The 26,536-nt window shown below is 30.7% G+C and overlaps 2 protein-coding genes across 2 annotated transcripts; one reads left to right on the top strand and one right to left on the bottom strand.

Moving 5' to 3' along the window:
- Nucleotides 1-1,867: 1,867 nt before the first annotated feature.
- LOC126743333 (uncharacterized) lies at nt 1,868-12,972 on the bottom strand. The gene is made up of 5 exons (XM_050450370.1): nt 12,959-12,972; nt 11,365-12,835; nt 10,980-11,321; nt 3,876-4,084; nt 1,868-2,213 (listed from the first exon to the last, which is right to left on the bottom strand). The coding sequence occupies exons 1-5, from the start codon at nt 12,970-12,972 to the stop codon at nt 1,868-1,870; spliced, it is 2,382 nt and encodes a 793-aa protein (XP_050306327.1).
- Nucleotides 12,973-14,875: 1,903 nt separating this feature from the next.
- On the top strand, nt 14,876-23,793 carry LOC126743216 (epoxide hydrolase 4-like). The gene is made up of 2 exons (XM_050450204.1): nt 14,876-15,280; nt 22,704-23,793. Exons 1-2 carry the CDS (start codon nt 15,029-15,031, stop codon nt 23,691-23,693), a joined length of 1,242 nt encoding a protein of 413 aa, XP_050306161.1. The 5' UTR covers nt 14,876-15,028; the 3' UTR covers nt 23,694-23,793.
- The last annotated feature ends 2,743 nt before the right edge of the window (nt 23,794-26,536 follow it).

The raw sequence follows: 26,536 nt of genomic DNA, 5'->3' as shown, positions 1-26,536 counted from the left end.
ACCTCATTTCTGTTTTAATGCAGTTTAAGTCTGGCGCAAGTCTAGCTTAAAGCTACTGAACTGAACCAGACATAAACACTATAATTATATTTTAGATAAAGCTATTAGCTCAACTAAAATAAAAAATATATAAATTTTATCTAAATTACTACACTATTAGTTCATTATGTTTTTTATTAGTCTTGTACTTCCTCTTAAAATTTTTAAGCCTTAACCCTTTAGGACCCAATTTTATTTTTAATGATTTTAAGGATGTTTTTGCGAGTTATGGTATTTTAAGAGATCATTTGACAATGTATACTAGTTAAAATAAAAAATATATATACAGGGAGAGCAAAAAATTGTGGGACAAATATATCCCAGCGGGATTTTTAGGTGGGTTATAAATATCCCTAGGGGCCAAAAAAACACATTTTTGTATTTCAAAATTTTTATTTTTTTTTATTCGCAAAAAGACAACCCGCAAAGGTAAGTATTTAAGGACGAATGATAAAGCGCAAAACAATAGTAGTGGTTCTACGTTCTTTTTTCTGAAGAGCGCAACGAGCACATTTTTGCCGTTTCGATGTTTCTATTGGACGGTGATCACCTACATTTTTCATTACTTTTGATCTCTTTGATGGCCTTCCACAACTGTTTGTTCGAAGTTTGACTGAAGTTTGCTGTTGTCCTTCTTCGATTAGATCCTCTGATAAGGTAAATAAAAATTCCAGTAAAAGTATAAGGGTATCTTTTTTTGGGTACGACGTAAGTCATTATATATTACCCAGCTGTTAACAACAGCAATCATCAAAAGTCGATAAAATACTTTTTTCCACCATTTGCATGATTTTCTGCCAAAGTCATACACACCACTCATCTGATCAGCCAGATCCACACCACCCATGATTTCATTGTAGTATGCAATAGCAGTGGGACATGGTACATCAACTCTCTGCCCAGCCTTGTCTTTTCTCTTCACACAGGTCATATCAGGGGTATGACAGTTACTTAAAAAAATAATCTGCTTTGTATCTTGCCATTTGATCGCAATAGAGTTTGTTTGATTTGATAAAAACTCGCATTCACCCCTAGACATTTTTCGTTTTTCGATGAATTTTTTTGGCATGTCTTTTCTTGTAATAATGACTGTTCCCACAGCAAGGTATTGGAGGGAATCCATCAAACGGACTGATGTAAAAAATCGATAAAAGGCCAGAACTACGTTTGGATTTTGTATAGTTTCACATAATTTTTTTACAACAGTTTCGCCCAAAGTTCCGCTCCTTTCAACGTCGTCCTTGCCGCAATATACATTTGCATCGTATGTATATCCTGTTTTGGCATGACATCTAGACCATAATTTTATGCCTCTTTTCACAGGTTTTTGTGGCATATATTGTTTCAGTAAAGATCTTTCTTTGAAGCCCACCATGCTCTCGTCAATACTTTGACTTGTACTGTCAGATCAATATTTCTGAAACGTATATTTGAAGCAAGATAGAAGCTCTTGTACATAGTAAATCTTATTGGCCCCTTCTGGCTTAACTGGATTATTGAAATAAAGCTTGGATAGTAAAAACAAACACCTGTTTTTGGATATGGCCGATTTGATGGCCTTGTTTCCCAAAGATGGATGCGATGACCAGTAATGGCAAAGTTTTGGCACCTTATTGAAACACATAACTAATGTGCAGCCAATAGTAATCATAATCTCCCCTGCATCAGTGAAAGTCGCCTGCTTTTTTATTTTCTTTGTAAATTTTGACTCGCTGTATTGTAGACTCAGCAATAAAAGTAAATAAACTTCAAGGACAAATTTTAGTGAATATGTCGAGCGGGGAGGCATTTGCAGCAATTGAAGGATGTATGATACATTGACTTTCATTTAGAATGCTAAGTCTTGGGACATAGGTATATTTGTAGGTAATGGCCAAATTATATTACCAGTTGTAACAGGAGTTTCAGTCTCTTGGTCTGAATTTTCAGCAGAAATAACGCCGTCATTGGTTTGGGTTAGGTTCTCGTTTGCATCACTTTCAATGTCTCCACTATCTTCGTAAGAAGTATCCAAGGGCTGATACAACTCGTCGGACTCTTCACTATTATGGAATGGGTCTTCTTCTGAGGAAGAGTCTTCATATGGGGATTGCACCTCTTCTCCGGATGACAACTTTTCTAAATTGTCAGCAAGATCTTGAAGCTCTGCCCTAGTCAACTTCTTTCTTGACATACTGTAAAATACCATTGGGATATAAATCACCCTCAGAAAACCTACTGGGACACATATATCCCATAGTCAAATATTATACCCAAAATGCAAAAACCAAAACAAAAAAAAAATCAAAATACTTTGCTATTATACAGTGTGGTGACTTTAACTGGAATAAATTCAGTTAAAACTAATCAAAATGTATCTCGCAAAATTTCTGAGACCCGACAATTTTTATTTATTTTTTTTCACATTTCAAGATAGTTTTTGTATTTTTTCACCTACAGGGGGGGTCCAAATTAACCCAAACTTTTTCAAATGGAAAGCCACTTTTTTTAAACTCTCATTGAAAAGAGCCCTTTTTCCTGATTAAATTGCCCTATTTACTTTTGTGATTATCTAAAGGAGGATGAACTTACCTAAACAGATTGTTTTAAAAACCACACAAAAACTATCAAATTTGTAAAAAAACAGTGTCAAAAACCAACAACGTGCTCGCTTTTCGGCGTTTACAATTAGAATGACCTCCAAAAAGCGTGTCGAAGAATTGTTAAGACCTTAAAATACCCGCTAATGACAATTTCCATTAAAAACGGGACAGATAGCGCCCAGCAGATGTTATGAAATGTGTGTTGGGATTTATTTGTCCCATTGGGGCCGAAAGGGTTAAAGTAGGATAACATTTCGGTATTGAATTGTATTGCTTTACAGCGTTATATGAAAAGGGTCGCCGGAAGATTGCAGTAGTATGCAGCGGCATAGTTAACTTTTTTACATTTCTAATATAAACATTGTGAATGGTATTTCGAAATACTAAACACTCTTTTATTGAATTGGGAGAAAACAAATAACTGTAAGACTCTGGAATGAACTAAAAAAAATATTTAAAATCCGGAACTAAAATAAAAAAATTATTTCAATTCCCTAAAAAAATATATAAAAAATAAGTCGGCTGGAGTCAAATAAAGGACTGCAAGACATTACTTAAGTTGTTTCAGAAGCCTGGAAAACATGAAAAATTAGAAACAATAGTTGCTTAGATGATAATAGTAATACTTTGTGTTCTTAGTTACTGAATTAGTTTCTTCTAATCCTCTTGGCTTAAGCAAAATATAGCAGTTAGTAAGCTAGGAAGATTCTTTGTAACTGTCAAAATGTTTGTAATGATTAATATCTGCTATATGCTATGCAGGATGTGGATGTACCTATAATCATAACCGCCCACTATTTGTTCACCGATCAAATCTAGTTCTATCTCATGATGAACGCGATGCAAAAACTGTTCTAGACAACAACTATTAGATATAATAGAATTTTTTCATCAAATTAATAAGTCGCACTAATAGAGAAGGGCTCATTAATTAAAGAGTAATATTGTTTTTACTCAGTCATATACTCTTGGTACCTAGCGAATAATATTCTTAGATCTTAAAGACTATACCTTGATTTGATGCTAATTCTATCGAAAAAAATGTCTGTATAACTCACGACTGATTTAGTTGAGCATTTTAGGAACTACTTAAGGGAATATTAATAAACCCCACAACTATTTTTCGAATACTACGTATATTTTTACCTTAAATGTCAGTAAGCTTAAAATGCCTTAAACATAGGTGTTTTCGAATTAGTGATTTCAAAAAACTGAATAATAACAATAAAATAGGAGGCGCAGATACCAAGTAACCAGTAAATCGAAGCTCTATTTACTTCCAAGCAATTGCCAGCCAAAAATTCAGGTCCAATTTTGTTTTGGTAGTCAGCGATATACTCCAACTGTAGATATTCTTCCGAATTTATGGCAAATTTAGACTTAAGTTCTTTGCAGGTCTTAACAATTTTTGAACCTTCATGTACAGCCATATCGCAGTAGAATGTGGTATGCATTAGGGCACTCTAAAATGGAATATTCATTGGAGAAAATATAAGAATTAGAAAATTAATGTAGTTTAACATGTTTTCTTTTATGAAACATAATAATACCATTAAAATAGGTAATCTTAAGCACATTTAGACAGAACAAGTGGTGTTGTTGTTGATTTCAGATTTTGAATTAATTTTTAATGTTGTTTTAGATATTTCTAATAATATTAAGTTTTTGCTAGGTTTTTTTTATTTTTGTAAGCATTTAAAGCTATTTTTCATTTTATTTTAGGCATTTACAATTTCTTCCAAAAAAAATCTTTTGTTCTACGGGAGTAATTATTTAAAATATTTTTTTTAAATTTTTGAGCAGTAATTTTTTTGTCGGACATTTTGAATCATTATAAATGTGTTCTGTCATTTGTGGTACTATAATAAATTAAATTTTAAAGAAACTTAACATTGTTTTTCAGAGGACATTCATTCAATGACCTGGATGAAGGTGCCATGCCACCACTGACTGTGTACTGTTAAAAACCAGAAATCATAGCAGAGATGACAACTGGTTTAGGTTTTTCTGAATCTTAGCAGAACAGCGAAGTACAATAAATAAGCCCAATATGTTCCATAGGCCTTATGATCTCATGTACTTTAATAAACTTTAAAGCTGGCGTTCTTCGTTTTCTCGAATTTACTTTACAAACTTTTATAAGTGGTTCCTGCTCTTGTGTACTTCTAGTCTCCAGATAAGGAGTAAGATGACCTGATAAGATAACATACTTTTTTTTGTATCCTAACTTCTTTGCAATATCTAAATTCAAATTTGTCATCAGTAAACTTTATATGAACTATGCTTATGAAATCAATAAAGTTTAGCAATCCGTAAGGCCATATAGGGTTGGCTAAATAAACTTGTAGATCACCTATTTTAACTAAAAGATACATCGTTACATTTAGTAACTTCTGTTAAATCTACTTGTACTTGCATAATTATAACTTAAAACTATTTAATATAAACTTTGCGAGAATACTTACTAGAGGAATTACCATATTAGTCACAAGAATAGCTACATAAAAAAATAAATGATCATAGAATGTGATATGCTCTCTTTCATCTACTTCAGATCGTAGAGTAGCTAGTTTTCCTTTTAATTTTAGGCTACTCTCTATCAGCAGAGCAGAGTAAAATAAACCAATAACCAAAATTTGTTCACCAAAGATCTTATTTATCAGGAGAATACAGTCGCCTATGCTTAAAATTGTATTATAAGTAGTTAGTAAAAGTGGAGCACATTTGGGTTGCTGTGACCTTTTTTTTAACGCTTGTATCGATTGAAAATATTTAATTTTTATTGACTGAGCTAAATTTGCATAGAGAATGAATATAATAAAAGTCAAAAGTGATGAGTAAAACTGAATCGTAAGAAAAGTAGAGTTTTGTATCATTATGTAACTCGACGTCAAAAGACCCTTGGTTATATGATTAATTATAAAACTGCAGATAATTAAATATCCAGAAATAACTTGAATGTAGGCAGCTTTTCCATTATGTATATTGGTTGAAATAGATAAAGAATTAAGGTCATCATCAATTTCCTGAAAAATTCTACTTAGCTTTTCCCACCTTTTCTTCTTAAAAGTTGCGTTCTTTACAAGGATCCAGAAATTATAGACGCCGAATAGATCTCCAATAGTGAAAAACACAATTAGACTATTAATTTGCTCATCAATAAACACCTTTAATCTCACATTCAGCAAATACATAAAGCCACAAAATGTTAATAAAATGATACCATATCGGCAATATGTCGATTTCTCGAATTTTTTGTTAGCTTTTATATTATACTCAGGAATTATTGCTATTGGGAGTAAAATTTTATACCATGGGTAAAAAAAACTGGTACTGGTCTGCATAATTTTACTATGATATTACAATACTATGTAAGAAGTGGCCTCAATCAATCAATTATAATACTTTTTATCAAATGACCTATATACTTATTTAATTCAATAAGAATGTTTATAAAAGTTATATTAATTAGGTTAATGTAGTTCATGAGATGTAGCAACCTTAATTAATTGGATAAAACCAAGGTTATGCTGAATGTTTGTAGTGCATGCTTTTAATTACAGAAACCTATTTTATACGTTATCGAACCCAAAGCTACTAAAAGAAACACCCCATTTTTTTTTACTGATTGCACGTCAATGGCTTCGAATATCAAGTTTTTTACACGCATGCAGAGCCGTAATAGTCGACATTCGACAATGTATATATGTTCAACATTCAGAGAATGCTCAATATACAATGAATCTTAGAAAATATTTTTTGTGCAGGTATGTAATATATATGTTATTTTCAAAGTTAAGTAATTTATTTAAACAGATTATAGAACTCGTCAAAGAAAGTTAATATACCAAAAATCACATATATATAAGTTAAATAATAAGAGAGTTAGCTTACATTATTAAAATTATAAAAAAAATCTTTATTAAGTTAAACAGTTACCGTTTTACAAAAATTCGGCGATTCCACGACTCGTCACAAGTTTCGAAAATAAAATTCTAGTGTCCACGAATTAAATCACAAGAATTTTCAATGTAACTTCATGGTCTTTTGCAGTATTTACTGCTTCATCATGATACACAAATTCTTTTAAATAGCCCACAAAAAAGTCGCAAAGCGTTAAATCTGACAAGCGGGAAGGCCAAAATTCTGTCTCACATTTAGAACATCTTCTAATAATCGTCGCAAACTGTGTGCAGAAAATCTAAATAAATTTCATCGGTCAGTCGAGCTGAAAAAAAGCAAGGTCCAATAAACCAAAGACTTACTAAAATTCTGTGGTCTCGTCTGTTCACAAAATTAATTTTGTAAAATCTGAATTTCTCTCGAACTGTTTTAAAAGCCACTGGCAAAATACAACTCTTCTAGGATGATCTTCAGGTTTACATTTGTACTCATTGAGAATGATAAGGATAATATTATCCTTGTCGTATTGCCTTCAACACTTTACTATGAGAAACTTCAACTTGAGCTGCTATGTTCTAGTATTCATTGTTGGCTTGTCTTCGACCATTTCTAAAATGTCTTCCTCAGTTTGTAAAATTTCAGGTTGAGCAGCTCTTCCAGCGTGGCCTCCTTGCAGTTCTTTTAAATATTGTGTATCATAAGGTCGAATAAATTTACAAACATATATGGGGTTGGATTATTTTTTCAAAAGTGCTTTTATTTCACATTTCGTCAGATCACACTGATATATAAACGATACACTAGAAAATTCACTGCAAAGGTGGCTATTTATGTATAAAAAATACGTTTAGATAAAAAATGCAAAACTCGTATTTGCAATCACCGCTCAGATGCAAAAAAATGGTTAAACATCACATGTTACGTTTATTTTCAGTTTGCGCTGTAATTGATAGTGTAAACATTATCTTGTAGTTCTAGGCCATTAAATTTTTAGTTTGCCATTAAAAGTCTTAAAAAACGTTTTTACTACTACTGTGAGAAACAATAAGGTTAAACCATGCGAAAAACGAAAAACAGAAAACGCGAAATCAATAAGGAAAACTGGAAGAGAAGAAAGATGCAAGTTAAAAAGTCACCAATGGATTTTTCAAAGAATTACAAATAAATATACACAATTTGAAAATATTTTAAATAATAATAATAATAATAATAACAATAATAAATTTAAACCTGCAAAAAATTAAATATACAAGAAAAATTTATTTTTACAAATTATTGTAGTAATGTAATTTTTTTTTTATTTCAGACACAAATTACATGATTTACCTCAATACCCTAATTGTGTTCACAGTAGAAAACCAGTTTTATTATGTCAGAGACTTAGCATGAGAGACATTCAAAACTTCCACTTGTCGCTATATTTAAATGTCGACAAGGTAAAACAAAACATTTTTGTGCTACAATTAAGAAATCATCATGGACTTTTCATCAAATATTTTGTGCTAACAATAACTAAGGAAAAATTAAGAGTTTGCAAAAAAACTTTTTTTGGTATAACTCGTTTTAGTGCTTGGAAAGAAATGTAAGAAACTATTTGGTTTCTAATGAGCTGCCAAAAGTGCGACGTTTTGGTGATAGGGTTAAAAACAAAAATAAATGTATAAAAGATTTAATTACGCAATTCATTAAAACTCTCGAATGCAAAGTAAGTCACTATCATAGAAATGGAGCTCCTCCTCTGTTTTTGCTTTGTGATTTGAAATTTAAAAAATTTTACAAAATATTTTGTGAACAAAATCCGAATTTGGCGATAAAATTATGTTACCTTAGAAGGTACGTAAAAAAGTAAAATTTAAGTTTTGGTCCCCTTTAACCTGGATAACTTCTTTTTTTCATTTCCAAAAAAATTTGACTTTGCCTAAGTTGCAAGATCAATATGAAGATCAAAACAATATCAAAATTCCAATGCTATTGCTTCAGCTATACATACCACGGTGAAAAATTGCGATTTCAGAGAAATTACTAAGAAAGTTTTACTTTTTGCTAATGGATGTGAAGGACAAAATAAAAATAGCATAGTCATTGGGATGCTGACATACTGGCTCTTTTATGAGGTTCCAATAGTTGGATTTTCCTTCATCCCTCCCGATAGGGTTTTTGGTTTGATTGAACGTGAAATTTAAAAAAAAAAAGTATCATACCTAATCGCCGCGAATATGCCGCACACGAGATGGCAGTAAAACTTTATTAAGAGAAAAAGTGCTCTATAAATCTGATGAGATCTGAAGAGGAAAAACCCTTTCTTTCTTAGAGCCTGAATTAATTCCGACTGTAAGTAAAAGGAGATAAGTCCACTATTTTAATTTACTAAAGAAGCAGTTTGGAGACTACTGGGCAAGCAATCCAGAACTAGAATTTTACAAGAATTCCGATTAGAATTACCAACAGAGAGGAGCTGAAGGAGATCAGCAAAATAAAAAGCCTAAAAATGATAACTGTGTCGTCGTTAAAGAATATGAAGAACTTAGAATCTAACATGTTCATGAATACAGTTATGGAATAGGTACAGTTTTAGTTTTTCATCATAGGAATTAAAGTATCACTCCTAATGCAAAACTTGGTATTTGTAAAAATTGAATGCAAAACTGTGTATTGTAAAGTACTATTTACTTTTCTCTTATTTTTTTAATAAGTCTTGATTTAAATGATACATAAATCGAAAGAACTTGAATAGACTTATCTACCAAACATGTTCTTAAGTACATATCATTAAAAATATATTTTTGACAGATTTTTATCTTTCCCGAAAAATTGCTTTCGTTAGTAAATGTCGTGTTATCGAGTTTTACATTTAGTGTACTCAAATACGCACTATTGCTGATACAACTGATCGAACCAAAGATTCTTACTGAAAACCATACTAATAATATAAATTTTTGATAAACGGTAATAGCAGTAAACAAAAAACGATAAGAATTTACACAGCATTCGCCGACAAATTAAAAAATGTGTATATTATTATTTTTAATTTTTAAATTTGTAATGTTTTTCTATCTCTTTTATTATGCAATAATAATAAGCTTTAATATTAAGTGATTTTTGATATAACTTCTTTTGACGTGTCCTACAACCAAAAAAAATTAATAACTAAACTTTTAAAATACCCTGTATATGTATTTAATTAATATCATTTTGCGATAGAGAGAATTTACAGCAGCTGAATTCTCCTACTTGTGATTTTTGTTTAATACTGCAGCCTCTGTAATAGTTTGTCTCTTTTCTTTTCTAGCATTACATTTTTTAGTATAACACTGAATTCCACATTTTGTGGAAATATTTTAATTTTCTCCAATGTATTTAAAATATCTCAGTTAAACGTTAATGTATTATGGTCTTCTAAATCCGACAGCAACGTGAAAATTTTACTATTCTCTTTATACAATTTCTTTAATTCATCCGATATATGCTCAATGACCCGGTCTTTTCCGAATATAAAATGCACTTTTTTCTCCTAATTTAAAAAAAAAATTTGTGTCTTAACCTACATTACTTTTTGAAAAGACATTTGTTTCTGAACCTAGAAATTCTATATACTGAAGTCTTAGGTTTTTTGAGTCTATTCTTTAACATGAAGTTAAATAGTTAAACAAGACAATATTGTAAAATCTTATGAATAATAATACCTTTTATTTGCTTTAGTATTAAAAAAGATAAAAAATTATTAAACATATAACTAAAAGTATTATCTATACATACAACTTCCTAAATTACTTCACTGAACTGCAGAAAAGAGTAAGAAACCAATAAAATTGTTGAAGTACCGCATCCAAAAAAGAAGAAAATTCTTAAATACTATAGTTTGTCAAAAAGCCTAATGTAATATAGATTATATAAATTATAATACAATAATTAAAATAACTAACAATATTCAGAAACATAAATTAGCATCCACAACCTAACTATAACATCAGAACTCAGCTCTAAAATTAATTATTTTTCTTTTGAAATTCGAAATTTTAAGTAGTAGGAAATATCGTTACACAACGATAACATCTGCATTTAAACATAGATTTTTTATGCCGAGAAGCCGAAGAAATATTTAAAAAATCTAAATCAAATGGTAATTTTAATTCTGTTAAGGGTCCTATATTAATTATATTGAGTCTGTCATTCTGCATTAGAATTTTTAGAAAATTTGAAAAAACCAGTGTTTCTTTAGGCGTAAGAGATGCTGAGCTTAGCACGCTCTTGCGCCCACCTGATTACAGCTTATACTAGATTGTAGATTGAGAAGGGAGTCGTTTCGGCTGATCCGCCGCTCAGCACTGCTACCTGTGAGATATTTTGTGCATAACTCTACTTGTCTTAGTTTGTCTCAAAAAGTCTTAGACTTCTGCCGTACAAAGCTATATTTTTGGGAGGTAGTTGTCCCACTTCTTGAGGTGTTGGTTGTACCCCTTCCAGGTACTTGAGCCTCTTGCAGAGTTGGGTCGGGCATTCACAGAGCAGGTGTTCTGCTGTTTCTGTGGCAGTGCTGCAGAATCTACATTGGTCGTCCTCTGTTATACCTATTGCCTTTAGGTGATATTTCACTGGGCAATGACCGGTTAGGAGTCCGACTGCTGTTCTGATGTCTAATCTGTTCATGTCTAGGAGCTGTTCAGCTCTTTTTCTAGAAGTGGTTATAAACTTTTTGCCTGTCTTAGTCCTGGTGCTCTTCTCCAGTGCGACAGCAATTGTTCTTTTTCCCACCTGTTTAGGTCTTTCTTGCAAGGCGATCGGCTTCTTCGTTCCCCTCTATACCCCGGTGGCCAGGTACCAAGTACCACATTAGTGTTACTTGATTCTTTGTTGTAAGGCGCTTTAGGGTTTGTTTGCACTCCCAGACTAGCTTTGAATCACATTTAAGAGCTTTCAGGGCCTTTAGAGCAGCTTGGCTATCTGATAGTATAAATATGTGTTTTCTTTGGAGGCCTTGGTTGATGCACTCTTCTGCGCATATGTCTATGGCAAGCACTTCAGCTTGAAAGATGTTAGGGTATTTGCCCAGTGACTTTGAGATCTTAATGTTAGGGCCTGACACGCCCAGTCCTGCTCCTTCTGTTAGTTTGGAACCGTCTGTGTACCATAGCGATGCATTGTCGGCTTTTGGTACTTCTTTTTTCTCCCATGATTGGCGATCATCTATGATCACTTCGAATGGAATTTCTAGATCCAGCATGGCCGTTATGTGGTCACGTGGTTTGCTGGCATTTTCCAGTTTAATTTCTTCGAGGATGCGCAGGTGACCACTTAAATCCCCAGGCTTGAATTTGCCGGTTTGGAAAAGCCTGTGAGCACTGTTAATTGCCTCTTTTTTCACGCTTATGTGAAGTGGAGGCATGTTTAGCAGTGTCTCTAAGGCTGTGGTAGGGCAAGTAGACATTGCCCCGGTTATTCCTAGACATATCAGCCTTTGGACTTTGTTTAATTTGGTCTGTGCGGTTGTTTGTTTGGTCTTCGGCCACCATACCAGCGAAGCGTATGTGATGATGGGCTTAATGACTGTTTGGTAGATCCAGTATACCATTTTCGGTTTTAGCCCCCATGTCTTGCCAACGAGTTTGCGGCATGTCCAGATTGCCACTATGGCTTTGGAAATGGTCTTGTCTAGATGATTGTTCCAAGTTAGTTTGTGGTCCAAGGTAACCCCCAGGTATTTCACCTCGTTAGAAAATGTTAGCTGAGTTCCGTTTAATATAGGTGCTCTGAGTTCTAGCTTCCTTCTTCTGGTAAACGGCACTAAAATTGTTTTTCTAGGATTTAAAGAAAATCCTTCAGTTTCGCCCCAGTTTTGTATAGTATTTAGGGCACTTTGCATTCGATTCGATACTACGCCCTCGTGCTTGCCCCTAACTATTACTACCAGGTCATCTGCGTAGCCTAGAACTGTGAATCCGGATCTACTTAATATGTTAAGAATTTTGTTTACTACTAATGTCCACAGTAGAGGTGACAGAACCCCTCCTTGGGGACATCCTTTTACTGTGGTTACTGTTGCTGTCGCTCCATTTATTTCTGCTGTGATGGAGCGGTGCTTGAGCATTGATCCTGTCCACTTTACGATGGGGGCCTCCACCCCCCAGTCTTGCAAGGCTTTTGTTATGGACAGGTGTGAGGTATTGTCGAATGCTCCCTCTATGTCAATGAATGCAGTAAGAGCAATTTCTTTGCAGTCGTTTGACTTTTCTATGTCTCTTACGAGGCAGTGCAGTGCACTTATTGTAGATTTGCCTGCTTGGTAGGCAAATTGTCTAGGGTGGAGCGGTGTTCTAGAAAGAGTTACGCTTCTTATGTATTTGTTGAGGTTATACTATAGTTACATTATAAAATATAAAACGTTCCAAAGGAACAATCTGCGAAGAAAATATGGGCATCAAACGATGTTGTTTTACTTTTTTGTTATCATTTTTCATACTTGAAGTCAATACTACAGATAAGATACTTTTTTTTCCGATAACCGAGGTCGGCATAAAACACACTTTCTGTTAAAAAAATATTTTCGTAACATTCGTTTGGTCACTACCGACCACTTAAATAAATTCAGCTCGAAGGGTTGAGTTATATTTGTCAAAAAATAAGTTTTTATTTCTTTTGAATTTTAAAGTATAAAATATTAAAATTATATAATATATGCTACATAATGCAATATTAGGAATAATTGCTAAATATTGTGATTTTTTCAGAAATTTTTATTCTGGTGCACCTATTTATAAATGCCTAAAAATATTATCTTTTCACGCCCCCCTTTTTCACTATTTTTTTATTGGTCTAGTAATAGCTAAAAGGGTGCCTTACCAAACTTTTTTTAAAGAGTTACAGAGTTACCAAGCTTGATTATCTTTTGACATTTCCTATATTCCAGTTGCTATTAGAACGTGTTTCACAGAATAATCCACCAACTTATTAATAAAAATAACGTATATCATCAACTAGAAGGTCATGAAACTAGCTTTTGACTAGCCAAAAATTAAACTAAAATATCGCACTGGTCATTAAATAATGGTCCACAGGAATAAATCCTGCAATCTTGTTGAATTGTTTTTCTATAATATTGTAAATAATGAAAATTAATTTTCCCTATCTATATTTTCTATTTAATGTATATTAAATAGTTATAATTTCCCATCACAGTAAGGCTGTTGTTTGTTTATTTAGAGAATTACATTTTATTATTAATAAAAAAAAAATTGCAAGGAGAGTTAAATGATGAAGGAACGGGTTTGTTAGAATATTTCGTAAGTTAAGTTTCACATAGGTGATACCTGCCGACAGGTTATTCTAATTATTGGCTTTTTTAAAGCAGAGCAACTAAATAAACCAAAGAAAAATATATTAAAAGTTAAATTGATTATAAAAAGTTAAATAAATATCCCAATGATTTATTAGAAGTTGTTCAACTTGTTCAATATTTGACTTAAGGAATAGATGCAAATGTAGTAATAGATTTTATTGAAATGTATATAGAATAAATTAAACACCCTATATAATATGTTATTCCACTTGAAAAAATCTGATTGGTTAAATTTTCACGTAGAATCTAAAAATATATAGGATGTTCCATTTAAATTACTGTAGTTAAGATATACTTTTGGTGTAACCGAAATTACCAAAACTGTCAAAATATTTTAGTTGTATATTCTCCAATGGCCGTTCTTCTTTGTCAAATTTTCAATTTTATTAATAGTTTTCCTACAATCAATAGATGCAGTTCCTCAAGAACCACGCTCTATATATTATATCTAAAAATAGGTACATATATACATGTGCAGAAACAAATTTTATTTAATCCTAAAATTAGTATGTAATATACATATATGTTTATATATTTTCATATTGCTATAAAGCTAATAAACATACCAATAAAATCAAAACTTTAACAAATCACTAGATAGTTCAGTTAAGTTTTCTTTTACTTAAAAGTTTTTTATTACTATTTATTTTATAAAATGACTCAAAGATGGTAAGATTTATAGACAATTTAGTTTCCCCTTCGTAAATCTAACCGGTAAATCTACCTTGTCAGTAGATTTTCTAAATATTTTATAAATAATAACAATTATTGCATAAGCAATAAAATACATAATAATTCATTATATTATAATTGTAATAATTCAATTTTGTTTTAATCATTATATAATCATTCTTTTATATTGGAAATTCTCATTTTTTATTCAATAATATGAACCAGAAAACACACATGATTATTTTTATGAATCACATAAAATTAATTTTATATTTTAAGAACCACACATTTATTTATGACACCTATTTATCTTTCGACGCGATAGGACGTAGGCTCGCGGTAACGTTATCAGTCGTTTCAGTCTCAGCTCGATCAGACATGACTAGTATCAAATTCCAAATTCTCACACTGGCCTGATTTTTTCCTAAAACACGCAGTTAGACTCTCAAAGCTAAAAACATGACCTTTAAGCCTGATCTGAAAGCCTGATGTTATTAGTATGCCGGGTCTTACTAGTGTAGGAATAAGAAAAATGGCTAAGAAAGCCGAATCGTGCATACAACCGATATCGGTATACGGTATAATTCGTATTCATATTTTATCTTTTGTTTTTGGTATTTGGGTGCTGTGTAAAAAGTTATTAAAGTGGATTTGGGACCCTCAAGCGTGTGGGATTAGGACATTACGAGATACCCCGCCATCACTTCTTGTGGACTCTTCTATAGGTCAACATAAGCACTTGAAACTTAAGGTATTTGAATTTTATTTTCATTATTTCCTTTATCTAGTTTGATGGATTAATAATTAAAAAGTTTAGAAGAAAAATATATTTCATTTAAATAAGTGAAAATACAATTTTGTTTATTTTATATATATGTTTACATACATATAATTCTAACCTCAAATTAAGTACTTACTTTAAACACGTACATAACATTTCTAAAAACTTATTGTTTTCAAAAAAAGTTCACTCTATTAAATTATATATAAATTCTTTGTAAGTAAGTATTTATATTATTAAATTTGATTGAATTGATTAAATTTTGTATTTATAATATTAAAATTCTGTATATATTATTCAATTTGTTTAAAGTTAAAGATGAACATTATTTTATTCCTTTAACCATGAGACCTAATTTTCATTTGTGAGATGGTAATTTTTTTATTACAAAAGGACCATCTCACTTCGCACAAGAATTACAACAGATTATAAAGACTATCAATAAGTTAGCACGATTTTTTATATTTCTTTTAACTAAGTTTTAATTAAATTCAATAGTTCTAAATTCTATAGTATTTTACTTTAGGTAGGAGTTTAATGCTGCCAAGCTGTTTAATAAATGAAATTTTAGCTTAATTTAAAAACAACGTTAAAAAAGCATTATACAATAAAAGATTTTTCAAATATATTTTGCCTTTTTTATTTTATTTAGTCTCTTTGCTTTCTCTCATGCTGATAATGTAAAACAAAATTTTATTGTTGCTGCTAATTTAAATAATAATGTTATTTCCACTGTGGTAATTACAAAGCATATTTGTCCTAGTTTTTAATTGTATATAGCATTTGTAGTTAAAAATAAGATAAAAACTTCAACGGCGAAAAGCCCTTTGGTTTTAATTTACAAATATCAAAGGGACGAATAAAATTTTCTTTAAAAATGTCGAAAAACTATTTTTCTCGGTACTTTTTAAAAGTTTTAGTAATAGTAAATAAAATTTAAAAAAACGATTTATTAAGTTAAAAAGTTTTTCAAATTTTTCAATAATTAGATGAAAAAATAAAAGAAACGATGAACTTATTACGCTAATAAAAACGAGAAAATACTACACAGAAAATTCAAACTAATTCCATTTTGAAGAAGACATAATCTATGCTCTATGCCTAATTAAAACAGAAAAAATGGTTTTGTCCTGATTTCATTAACCAAACACTTAATTCATTATAATAAGTAATAATAATAATCATAAAAACTCAATACCTACCTTATTATATTGCGCACCATGTAGACAGATTAGTATAAGTTAAATGGCAATGAATGAATAGAGAAGAATAGTTAATATAGCGGTAAAAGTTGCATGCAGCATATAGCCATAAATAATAATCTAATGAACTTAGATCTGGAGATCAAAGAGGCCAATTTAAAGGACCACCTCGACCACCCCAATGTCCAGCAAATTTGCTATCTATCCTTTATCTTCCTGAAATAGCATGTTTTTCCGAATTTAGATGACTGCGTAAGGGCTAATAAGTTAGTCAATGATTAATACCGCCCACGAATTTACCGAAAAGCTTTTTTGAAAATTATTACGCCTTATCTTAGGCGCTTTTTCTTTTCAGATTTTCATATTCCCAAATATACATATTGCAAAGGAACCATTTCGTATGAGAGTGGCTTCGTAAGTCCATAAAATAAAAATAATTAAGTTTGGATTGCCAATTACGCATTCACAAAACTAGATCCTTAGCGAAAAATTGACTGGTTCCAAATCTTGGTAATAGTTTAACATTCTTTCTATCTAAAAATATTTTCTATATTCTTTTTATTTCTATATAAGAAATAATTAAGTAAAGTAATTTAGTATTTTTTTTTGATTATTTACTATTGAGCAAGGGATATGTGTGTCTTGACACATCTCTTACATTTTTTCTATGATTTTCTTAAAAAATGTTAGAGAAATTTTTTAAATTATAATTGTTGTATGAATGCTTATAGTTGGCTTTATCCACGAGCTCTTAGAAAACTTCGATTTTCATTTAGATTTCGGTAAATGCTTATAAAAACTTCACGATCTGGAACTTGTCGCAGGGAAAATTTGTCGATATTCACGGACAGTGGCTACCGAGCTGTATACAACCTGTATACACAAAATTCAGGTCAACCAACTCTTGACTTGTAAGTTTAGCCACAATTTATAAATAAATAACTAATCAACTTTACATTAAGGTAAAAAATATAAAACAGGTAAAATATCAACAAAATTCAAATGAAAAACCAAATTTCAACAAGAGCGGCAAACTAGATTTTTAATTATTTTATACGTACAGGTTCTTGATTTTAACACAAATTGCTGTAAGATCAGTTGATAATAATAACAGTAGTTTGAACCCTGTATCTTACCCTATATATTACTGTCAGTTTTTTAAATTAAGTTTTTCTCATTACATTTAATGATACAGAATTAATTAAGTATATATGCTAAATTATATAATCTTGTTTTGCTTAATATTAATACTAATAAAATAAAAGGAAGATTTTATTTTTCGATTTTAATGAATTAGTTTACTAACGTTTTAGTAATTTTTTTACTATAAAAAATTTAAATTATAGTATACAGGATGCTCCAGATTACACTACAGATTTTAGCACTTGTGTATTATATGCAAAAAAATCTTAAGAATTTTATTTTATCAAGACATCCTGTATATAATTAAAGATTCACATTGCTCATAAATTTTCTGTATCCCAATTTAAATTTCCAAGACTTGCAAATGTGGAAGGGTAATATATACATATATATACAAATAGTAACGTCCTTCCACTTTTCAATAAAAAATCAAAGTGGTTTTAGTTTCTTTTTCTCCAACTTTCCTGAAATTAGGGTGAACAGTTTTTTCCTAATGATTTAATGATTGAAACTAGTAAATTATTTTCTCTTATACTATCCTTATCGCAGCTTATGAATTATGAAATATCTTATTATGATTTGAAAATGATGAAATATATTATGACTTTGTAAGTGAGTTTTTAAAATTGTTAAATTAAATATACCAGACTTCTTTTTTTTATCTTTACACAATAAATAATATATTAAGTTATATACGATTCGACTTTGACTTTGATGAGTGTCTTGCGTAAAACATTGACCTCTAAGTATATAAATGCTGATTAGAACATAATTTTCTTAATAAACATTATTACCTACTCAAACATTGCATATATACTAATTCCAACTATATTATTAAGTTAGGATAATTATAGAACATTTCAGAAAAAAACCTTTTGAAAAAACTTACGTAGGTTTTAGAATATTAAGGTTGAATTTTTAAAATATGTCAATTAAGCTTAATTTAACCTATTTTTATTCGTTTTAAAATTAAAATACTGAAATATAATTCAACACATTCGAAAAAAAATTAATAATAAAATTTTATTTTAATTCAATATTATTCTAAAATTTACAAAAGTTCACCTCAAAATATTTATTATGCTGTATATTGGATAATGAAAATTACAGCTTTAGTGTAATAAAATTAAAATATAAAATCTGATAAAAGTAGAAACTACTATACAAAAATAAAATTAAAACCTTCAATGGCTAAACAATAAGTTAACCTATCATAAACGCAATTTCGTACTTCCAGTTTCTGGTGAAATGGAACGGGTACATTTAACAATTTTCTCTCGCAACTTCTCTAAATTTGTTAACTAGATTCCTGTTTGCCTCCTGAAAATAACCCTAAAAATAAAAGTCGTTTTGGGCACAAATCTGGAGATCTAGGAGTCCATTGTCCAAAATCGCCAGTCCCACTAATAAAACTGTGGGAAAAGCATTTGTTAATAATTCTGTTACTATAACCGCATCCTAAACAGGACAACCACAAGGATTTGAATGACAGGAAAAACTTAGTATTCCAACAACTCAAGGTAATTTTCGGCGTTTAAAGTATCAATAAAATACCATCAATAAAAAATGGCCTTATGTTATACCAGGGCAAATATTAAATTTTTGGGGATACTGAGTACGGAATTAAAACTTGCTGCTTTTCTGCTAAAAACAACAAAAGGATTGTCTTTCCCATTTAATGGAAAAGGAGATTCATCTGAAAATATAATCTTTCGTAAAAATTTCTCATTTTCATTAGCTTTTTCCACCATCGTTTCACAAAATTCCATTATTCGCCACTGGCGAGTTTTGAAATATTTAAAACATTTGAACCCATGTTTTTTCCAAATACTAGTAACACTTTGATAGTCCATAGCCCTACTTGATTAGGTTGAAGCCACTTCTAGCTCACTACAAACCATTCCTTTCAATTTTTCTTCTTCCTGGACCCTTTCGATAGAAGGTTCTTGTACTTTTATGTGACATTTATCACAATATTGTTCGAAACCACATTTAAAATAGTCTATTTTCTATTGTAATTGAAAATAAATCCCCTACATTGTACTGTCGGATCGCCTTTAAAAAACCATTTAATAATTCGAACTCTTTCGAAAGAACTATAAACAGCCATAATAAATAATAATTTTATTATTATTTTTTTATTTATTATTATGTTTCTTTATTAACTTCTCTTCAAAAAACAAAAGGCCGTAAAGGAGCAATTTCAACAAGAGAATATATGTATATGACCTAATAATAACAAGATAAATTTGTTTACTTAAAGTTAAATAGATTTTACATATATAAAACTAAATATTTACATCTAAAAAATATATAAAAAGAATTACGTTACTCAATCATGATGAGTGAAAAACAACTCTCACAAGCTGTCACAAACTCTTCCACCGAATAGAAACCATTTTTTAATAAACAATCTTTCAGTGTTTTTTTCAACATTGGTAGGCTATTTATATATAGGCATTTTTGGTAGGCTATTAAAAAACTTTGCAATACAAAATTCTAAATTTTTCTGAAGATATGAAAAATTATATCTTTAAGTAACCAGGTTATTCCTCGTTCTTGTACCATAATTATGTGTTGGATATGGATAAAAAGATCCTCATTATTTTTGACAAATAGAACGCAGTCTAATATATACATTGAGATTAATGTTAATATTGTTTGTTTTATAATTTAATTAATTAATATCTTTAAGTAACCACGTTATTCCTCGTTCTTGTATCATAATTATGTGTTGGATATGGATAAAAAGATCCTCATTATTTTTGACAAATAGAACGCAGTCTAATATATACATTGAGATTAATGTTAATATTGTTTGTTTTATAAATATAGGCTTACATGAATCTTTGTTTAATTTTAAAGATTGTCCGCAAATATCTCTTTTGAAATAAAAAAAACCCTTCCTACCTCAGTAGAATTTCCCCAAAAATAAATCCGTACCTTATTCGAGAATAAATAAATGCATGATATGCAGATATTGCGGCACTTTCACCGACTCTGTCTGTGATAGTCCTAAAGGCATAGCAAAAGCGCATTATCCCAGTAACAACTTTCCCAATATACGCTTTCCAATCCAATCGTTGATCTACCTAATTAATACCTAAAAATTTAACCTTTTCAAATTGTGTTATTATAATAACTGAAACTGAAATTAACATTCCTTCGATTTTCAAAGAGTACGCACTGAGTTTTGGATACATTTAAAAGCACGTTATTAGCCTGAAGATATGCACCAACAGACTTAAGTACTGACTCAACTCTTTCTCTGCGTATCTCCATGTTTTCGTGACGAAATATAAGTAGTCTACTCAACATCATCCAACTCATTTGTATACAGAGTATATAGCAAAGGTCCCAGAATTGATTCCTGGGGAACACCATTTGCTACATACATTTTTGGAAAATATTTTTTTACCTTGAGAATATACTCCCGCAACTCTTTGCGTTCTACCTTCGACGTATGATTTTAACAAACAGTGCAACACCCCTTATATCAAGCTTATCCAATTTTTCTATTAGTTTTTCATGTACGTTTCTTTAGTTTTTCATCTACACTATCAAAAGCTTTAGAAAGGTATAAACACACACCTACAGTTTCTTTCCTATCATTTACTGAGTTTAGTATACCTTGGTATCTATCATAGCATCATAAATAGCGCGAATGGTTGACTTACCCTTTTTAAAACTATTTTGACCTGACCCAGTGATAACTTCATTATTTTCTAAAAACGAAACTAGCCTGTTATTTATAGCACTTTCAAAAATTTTATTTATGTTATTTATGACGATAGTTCTGTTCAACATCTCTATCCCCTTTTTTATGAATGAGTTTGATACACGCGTGCTTTAATTTTGTAGGAAAATGACTTGTTACAAAGAATAAAATTATTATAAATTCCAACGGTTTTGCAATTTTGTGCGCTGTCTCCTTAATTAATGATATAGGAATTTCATCGTTACCTACGGTTTTTTTTTGTTTTTAAAATTTTTTATTATTTTAACAACTTCATCTGAATCGATCGGTGACAAAAATATGCTAGATGTTATATTTTCAACTGAATCAGTATTAAAGTTTGTAAGACATGAGTTTATAAAAAAGTTATTTAGGCTGTTAATAACTTCCAGGGGATTGGTAGTTTTTTTAGAAAATGCCTCAATTAAATCAATATTTTTGTTTGTAAGGTTTGTGATGTTTTGAACGAGCTTCCATGACGAGTTTATTTTATTTTCCGACATTTCGATAAAGCTTAAGGTCGAAATTTTTTATAAGTTAATAAAAAAATAAAAAATAACGCTTTAAAAAGTTGAGAAAAAAATAATAGCGCCTTAAAATTAAACAGTACACAGCGCAGTGACACAGCAAAACGAGGCATGTTATAATCTTCAATTCCCCAACCTGTATACATATAGTTGGATATACCAGATGTCTCGAAAACACACTTTAATAATAAACTAAAGTAATAGTAGTAAGTCAATAAAGTAAATTTTTCATACATATCACCCTGTGTATTTTAGAAAATATTTAAATTGTGCGCGGTTATTGGCAAGTTGGCAGTGATATTTAATTTCATGTCAATTGTAAATAAATTCGCTATATTGATTGTTTTATAAATGTTCATAAAATAAACAAATAAAAAAAAATTGGTTAACTAGAGTAAAATTAATAAATAAATAATTTAAATAAAATGCTTAAAACTTTATTTATATGCAGAGTACAAAAATAGTATATTTTTTTAGACCGCAAGCGATTAATTATTTAAGCCAAGATAAAACTTAGATTAAAAAAATATTAAACGTTGTTTAGGTAATTGAGATTAACTTTCGGAGATTTACTATAATTAGAATTTATTTCAATTAATTTAAGTAGATACCTCAAATTGTGCGAGAGTCTGTTAAGAGGTCTTGATTTTATTGCCAAATCCATGTCATTAAATATCCTATATAACGTCATTCATTAATCTCTTTTAGTTTTGTCACACCCTATATAATAATCGTAATTGAGGATAACTGTAAAATGTATGTTTATGATACTTTTTCTATTGTAGGGTGTAAAACTTCACTATGTAGAAGCCGGTCCCAAAGATAAACCACTAGTCCTCCTCCTGCACGGCTTTCCAGATTTCTGGTTAAGTTGGCGCTACCAAATTCCTGCATTGGCCGAACAATTCCACGTGGTCGCTCTGGACCTCAGAGGTTTCGGAGATTCTGATAAGCCTGCCTGGAGAACCAGCTATAAAATCGAGATTATTTTAGAAGAACTTTCTCAGTTTATATACTCATTAGGAGACAACAGCTGCATATTAATAGGACATGACTTGGGGGCCCTCTTGGGATGGTACCTTATTCATGAGAATCCTAGCATAGTTAGTAAGTTTGTAGCAGTATCTTGCCCCCATCCTAATGTATATTGGCAAACATTCAACTCCTCTTATAATTACCAATGGTTGAATTTTGTGCAGTTGCCTTATTTACCAGAAATAGATGCTTTAAAAGAAGATGTCAAAATAATTGAACAGTACCATAAGCATTTACCTGCTAAAGATGTACATTTGGAAGCTTATAAATATACCTTTTCAAGAAAACAGGACTGGACAGGTCCAATAAATTATTACAGAAATTTACCATTCTTCAAGATCAGTGAAAAGCTGGAACACATTGAGATTCCTGTAGTGTTAATAACGGGAAGCAAAGACCAATACGTTTCCCTTGAAGGTATCATAAGGTCCACAGAATATTGCGAGAAGTTCAGACTGAAAGTTATAGAAGACTGCGGTCATTTTCCACATCAAGAAAATCCGGAAATGTTTAACAGTGTTTTACTTAAATATATTACCCATAAAAATACCAACGAGATAAAAAATATTCTCACATATTCTCCATCGAAAAGACTTATTAACGGCTTGTTTGGTGCTGTGTCAAATACTGTAAAAATCGGTAATTCAGTAATTGGGAGTATGCAAAAAAAGACTAACGATGTTGTAAATAGTATACCCTCTTTTACCCTAAGCACAAGCCCATCAACGATAATGCAATAATACAAATTTTCTTAAATTTTTTTAAATATTTATTTTATTTTTTAAGTGTTATTCATATTTATACAGTCATATTATTTTTTTAATAAAAAGTTTATAGTTAGCAGGTTTGTCTTATTTAACGGAAATCTTAAAATAAAATGTTCAAAGAATTGAGAATTACATAAACAACCATCTGCTAAAGATGTACGCAAGTCAGAGTAGGTTGAATAAATTATTACAGAAATCTGCCGTTCTTCTAACTGAAAGTTATTGAAAACTGCGGCCATCTCAGCAGTGAACTGCTGAAATATATTATCCTTAAGAATACCGACGAGATAAAATACTCTCACGTATAAAATATAGTTAAAATGGCCGTAATTTAGTAATAGGGAGTATGCAAAAAATAAGGGTTTATACAGTAACAGTAATTTTTTAATGAAAAGTTTAATGTTAACAGCTAATGTTACCTTATTTATCAGAAATAGACGCCTGAAAAGAAAATATTCAAGTAAATGAGCCATGCTAAAAATGTACCCGAAGTCAGAACAGTTCCAATAAACTATTACAGAAATCTAACGTTCTTTAAACTCAACAAAAAGCTAGGGCACATTGAGATTTCTGTAATCGTAATGACAAAACACATTATAAAATCTCCAAAGTATTGCGAAAAATTCCGACTGAAAGTTATAGAATATAGCGATCATTTGGCGCATCAAGAGGATCGGGAAATAATTAACAGTGAAGTTATTTAAACAAATTTTTTATCAGAAATAGACGCCCGAAAAAAAAATGTTCAAATAAATTATCATTATTATTAGCAACCATCTTCTAAATATATACAAAAGTGAGAACAGGTCAAATAAAATATTACAGAAATCTAATATTTTTTAAACTCAACGAAGAGCTGGAGCACATTGAGATTCTTATAGTTTCAATGATAGGAGAGAGCAAAGACCTAAGACTTTATAAGGTCCACAAAGCATTGCGAAACATTCCGACTTACAGTTATAGAATACTATGGTCATTTGCCGCATCTTGTTTCGAATTCAAGTTTTTTTATATCTGCTTTCCACGAACATCTGTTATTTACCTGCACAGTTGGAATTGTGTTTTATTATGCAGGTATAAAGGTTCGAGTGCTAGTTTGATCAACCAGAAAACAGTTAAGGGAAGCTTTCAGGGAGTTTATTGCTCGATGGAATGAAAATCGAAGTGATTTGGCTTTAGAACAAAAATTTCGATATTTGTATTATCTTGTCTAATACTAAATTAAATTAAACTACAAATATCAGAAATTGATTAAATTGGCTTTGTATAGAAGGCTTAAAGATTTAATACAGGGTAGCCCCATAAAAACAATTAACGCCTTAATTTTTTGGGATTTTTTTTTTAATAAAGCTTGGTCCCCGTTTTCCGTCCAAAGGGGAACTGCTCAATAGCCGTATGTGCAAGCCTTTGACTAGGAAGGGCTTTAACCCTATAAAAAGAAGAGGGTTTTAATTTATACGTTATTGATTCTATTTAACAAAAGGCTCGTGTATATCTATAATAATTTTTAACGTATCCATTGAGCGTAAAGGTGTCATCATCCATTTCCAGAAATTTCCATTGTAATTATTAGTCGCAAGAATCTGCTCACAAAACTGTACTCGGCAGTCAAAATCGTCTTTTAACAATTCATGTATCAGTTTTACTGTATAAGGATGATGTATATTTACGTATGATGTTAATTATGATGTATATTACGATGTATATTACGATGATGTTAATTTATTTATTACGAATTATTTTTGCCAATGACCCTACTGATTCCAATTCAGCCGGATTATCGGATTATCAATTAGTCGGATTATGGTGATTATTCTCCTTTTCTAATAGAACTTTCAGCGTAGCATCTTAAGATACTTTTAGAGGTTTTCCTTTAGATACATTTCTTAGATGAGCATGTTTCCTAAATGCTGATTCAATTTTGATCACCACGAGTTGCATTAATTAGATTACAGACTTCTTGTTGTGTATGCAAACGGTCTCCAAAACCAATCATCATGAGTATTTCAGTTCGTTCTTTCTCAGATAATGGCATTTTACTAAAAAATGATGTGTGAAATGACAACTAATCTGACAAATACATATAGTAGTACTCACAAATGTATGATAAACCGTTATGAAGTAGGTTCTAAATTGGAAACTGTTCGAAAATAATAAAATGTACTTACTTCCTAAGAAACAACATAAAAAATTAGTGTCGGCGTCATAGTCTACTTGAGAAACCCTGTAACCAAGAGTTTTATTGCAAAGGAGGCATTGAATCAAATGAACAACAAATTAAACATTAGTTGCAATCTAGAATAAATGTTTATGTTTTAATTTCATGTTTCGTTAGTCTGTTACGAAACTGTTTGTCATTTGAGAAGCCATTGACTTTAGGCATAAGGTTTGCTATACAAAAAGTCTTCAGAATATGATATAGAATTCTAACACGTAATAATATACAGAGTGTACTATTAAAAAAAAATGAATTTTCACGCCGTAGTTTCTACTTGAAGCACCATGAAATAGAAAATTTTTATTTAAAAAAACGCGCAAGTGATATAACTACTACTAACCGATGGATCCAAAAAATAAAAGAAGAAAAAATACCTGAATTTTAAATAAATTTGTTCGTTTCGTGAATGCACTGTATATATGATATAAAATAGCATGAACTATAACAAAAGTAATTTTACCACTTCCCCAACACTTCCAACACTTGTATCTATAGGAAAAAATTAAAACTGACGGTTTTAGTAAAGTGGTAAAAGGATTTTTATTTAATTATAAAAGGCTTCTTCTTCTATTCCATTGGGTCTCAAGAATGTTTTTTA

This window comes from Anthonomus grandis, chromosome 12, assembly GCF_022605725.1.
Source record: "Anthonomus grandis grandis chromosome 12, icAntGran1.3, whole genome shotgun sequence".
In the NCBI taxonomy this organism is placed as follows: domain Eukaryota; kingdom Metazoa; phylum Arthropoda; class Insecta; order Coleoptera; family Curculionidae; genus Anthonomus; species Anthonomus grandis.
The sequence above is the reverse complement of the archived record's forward strand: the minus strand, read 5'-3'. Positions and strand labels throughout refer to the sequence as shown.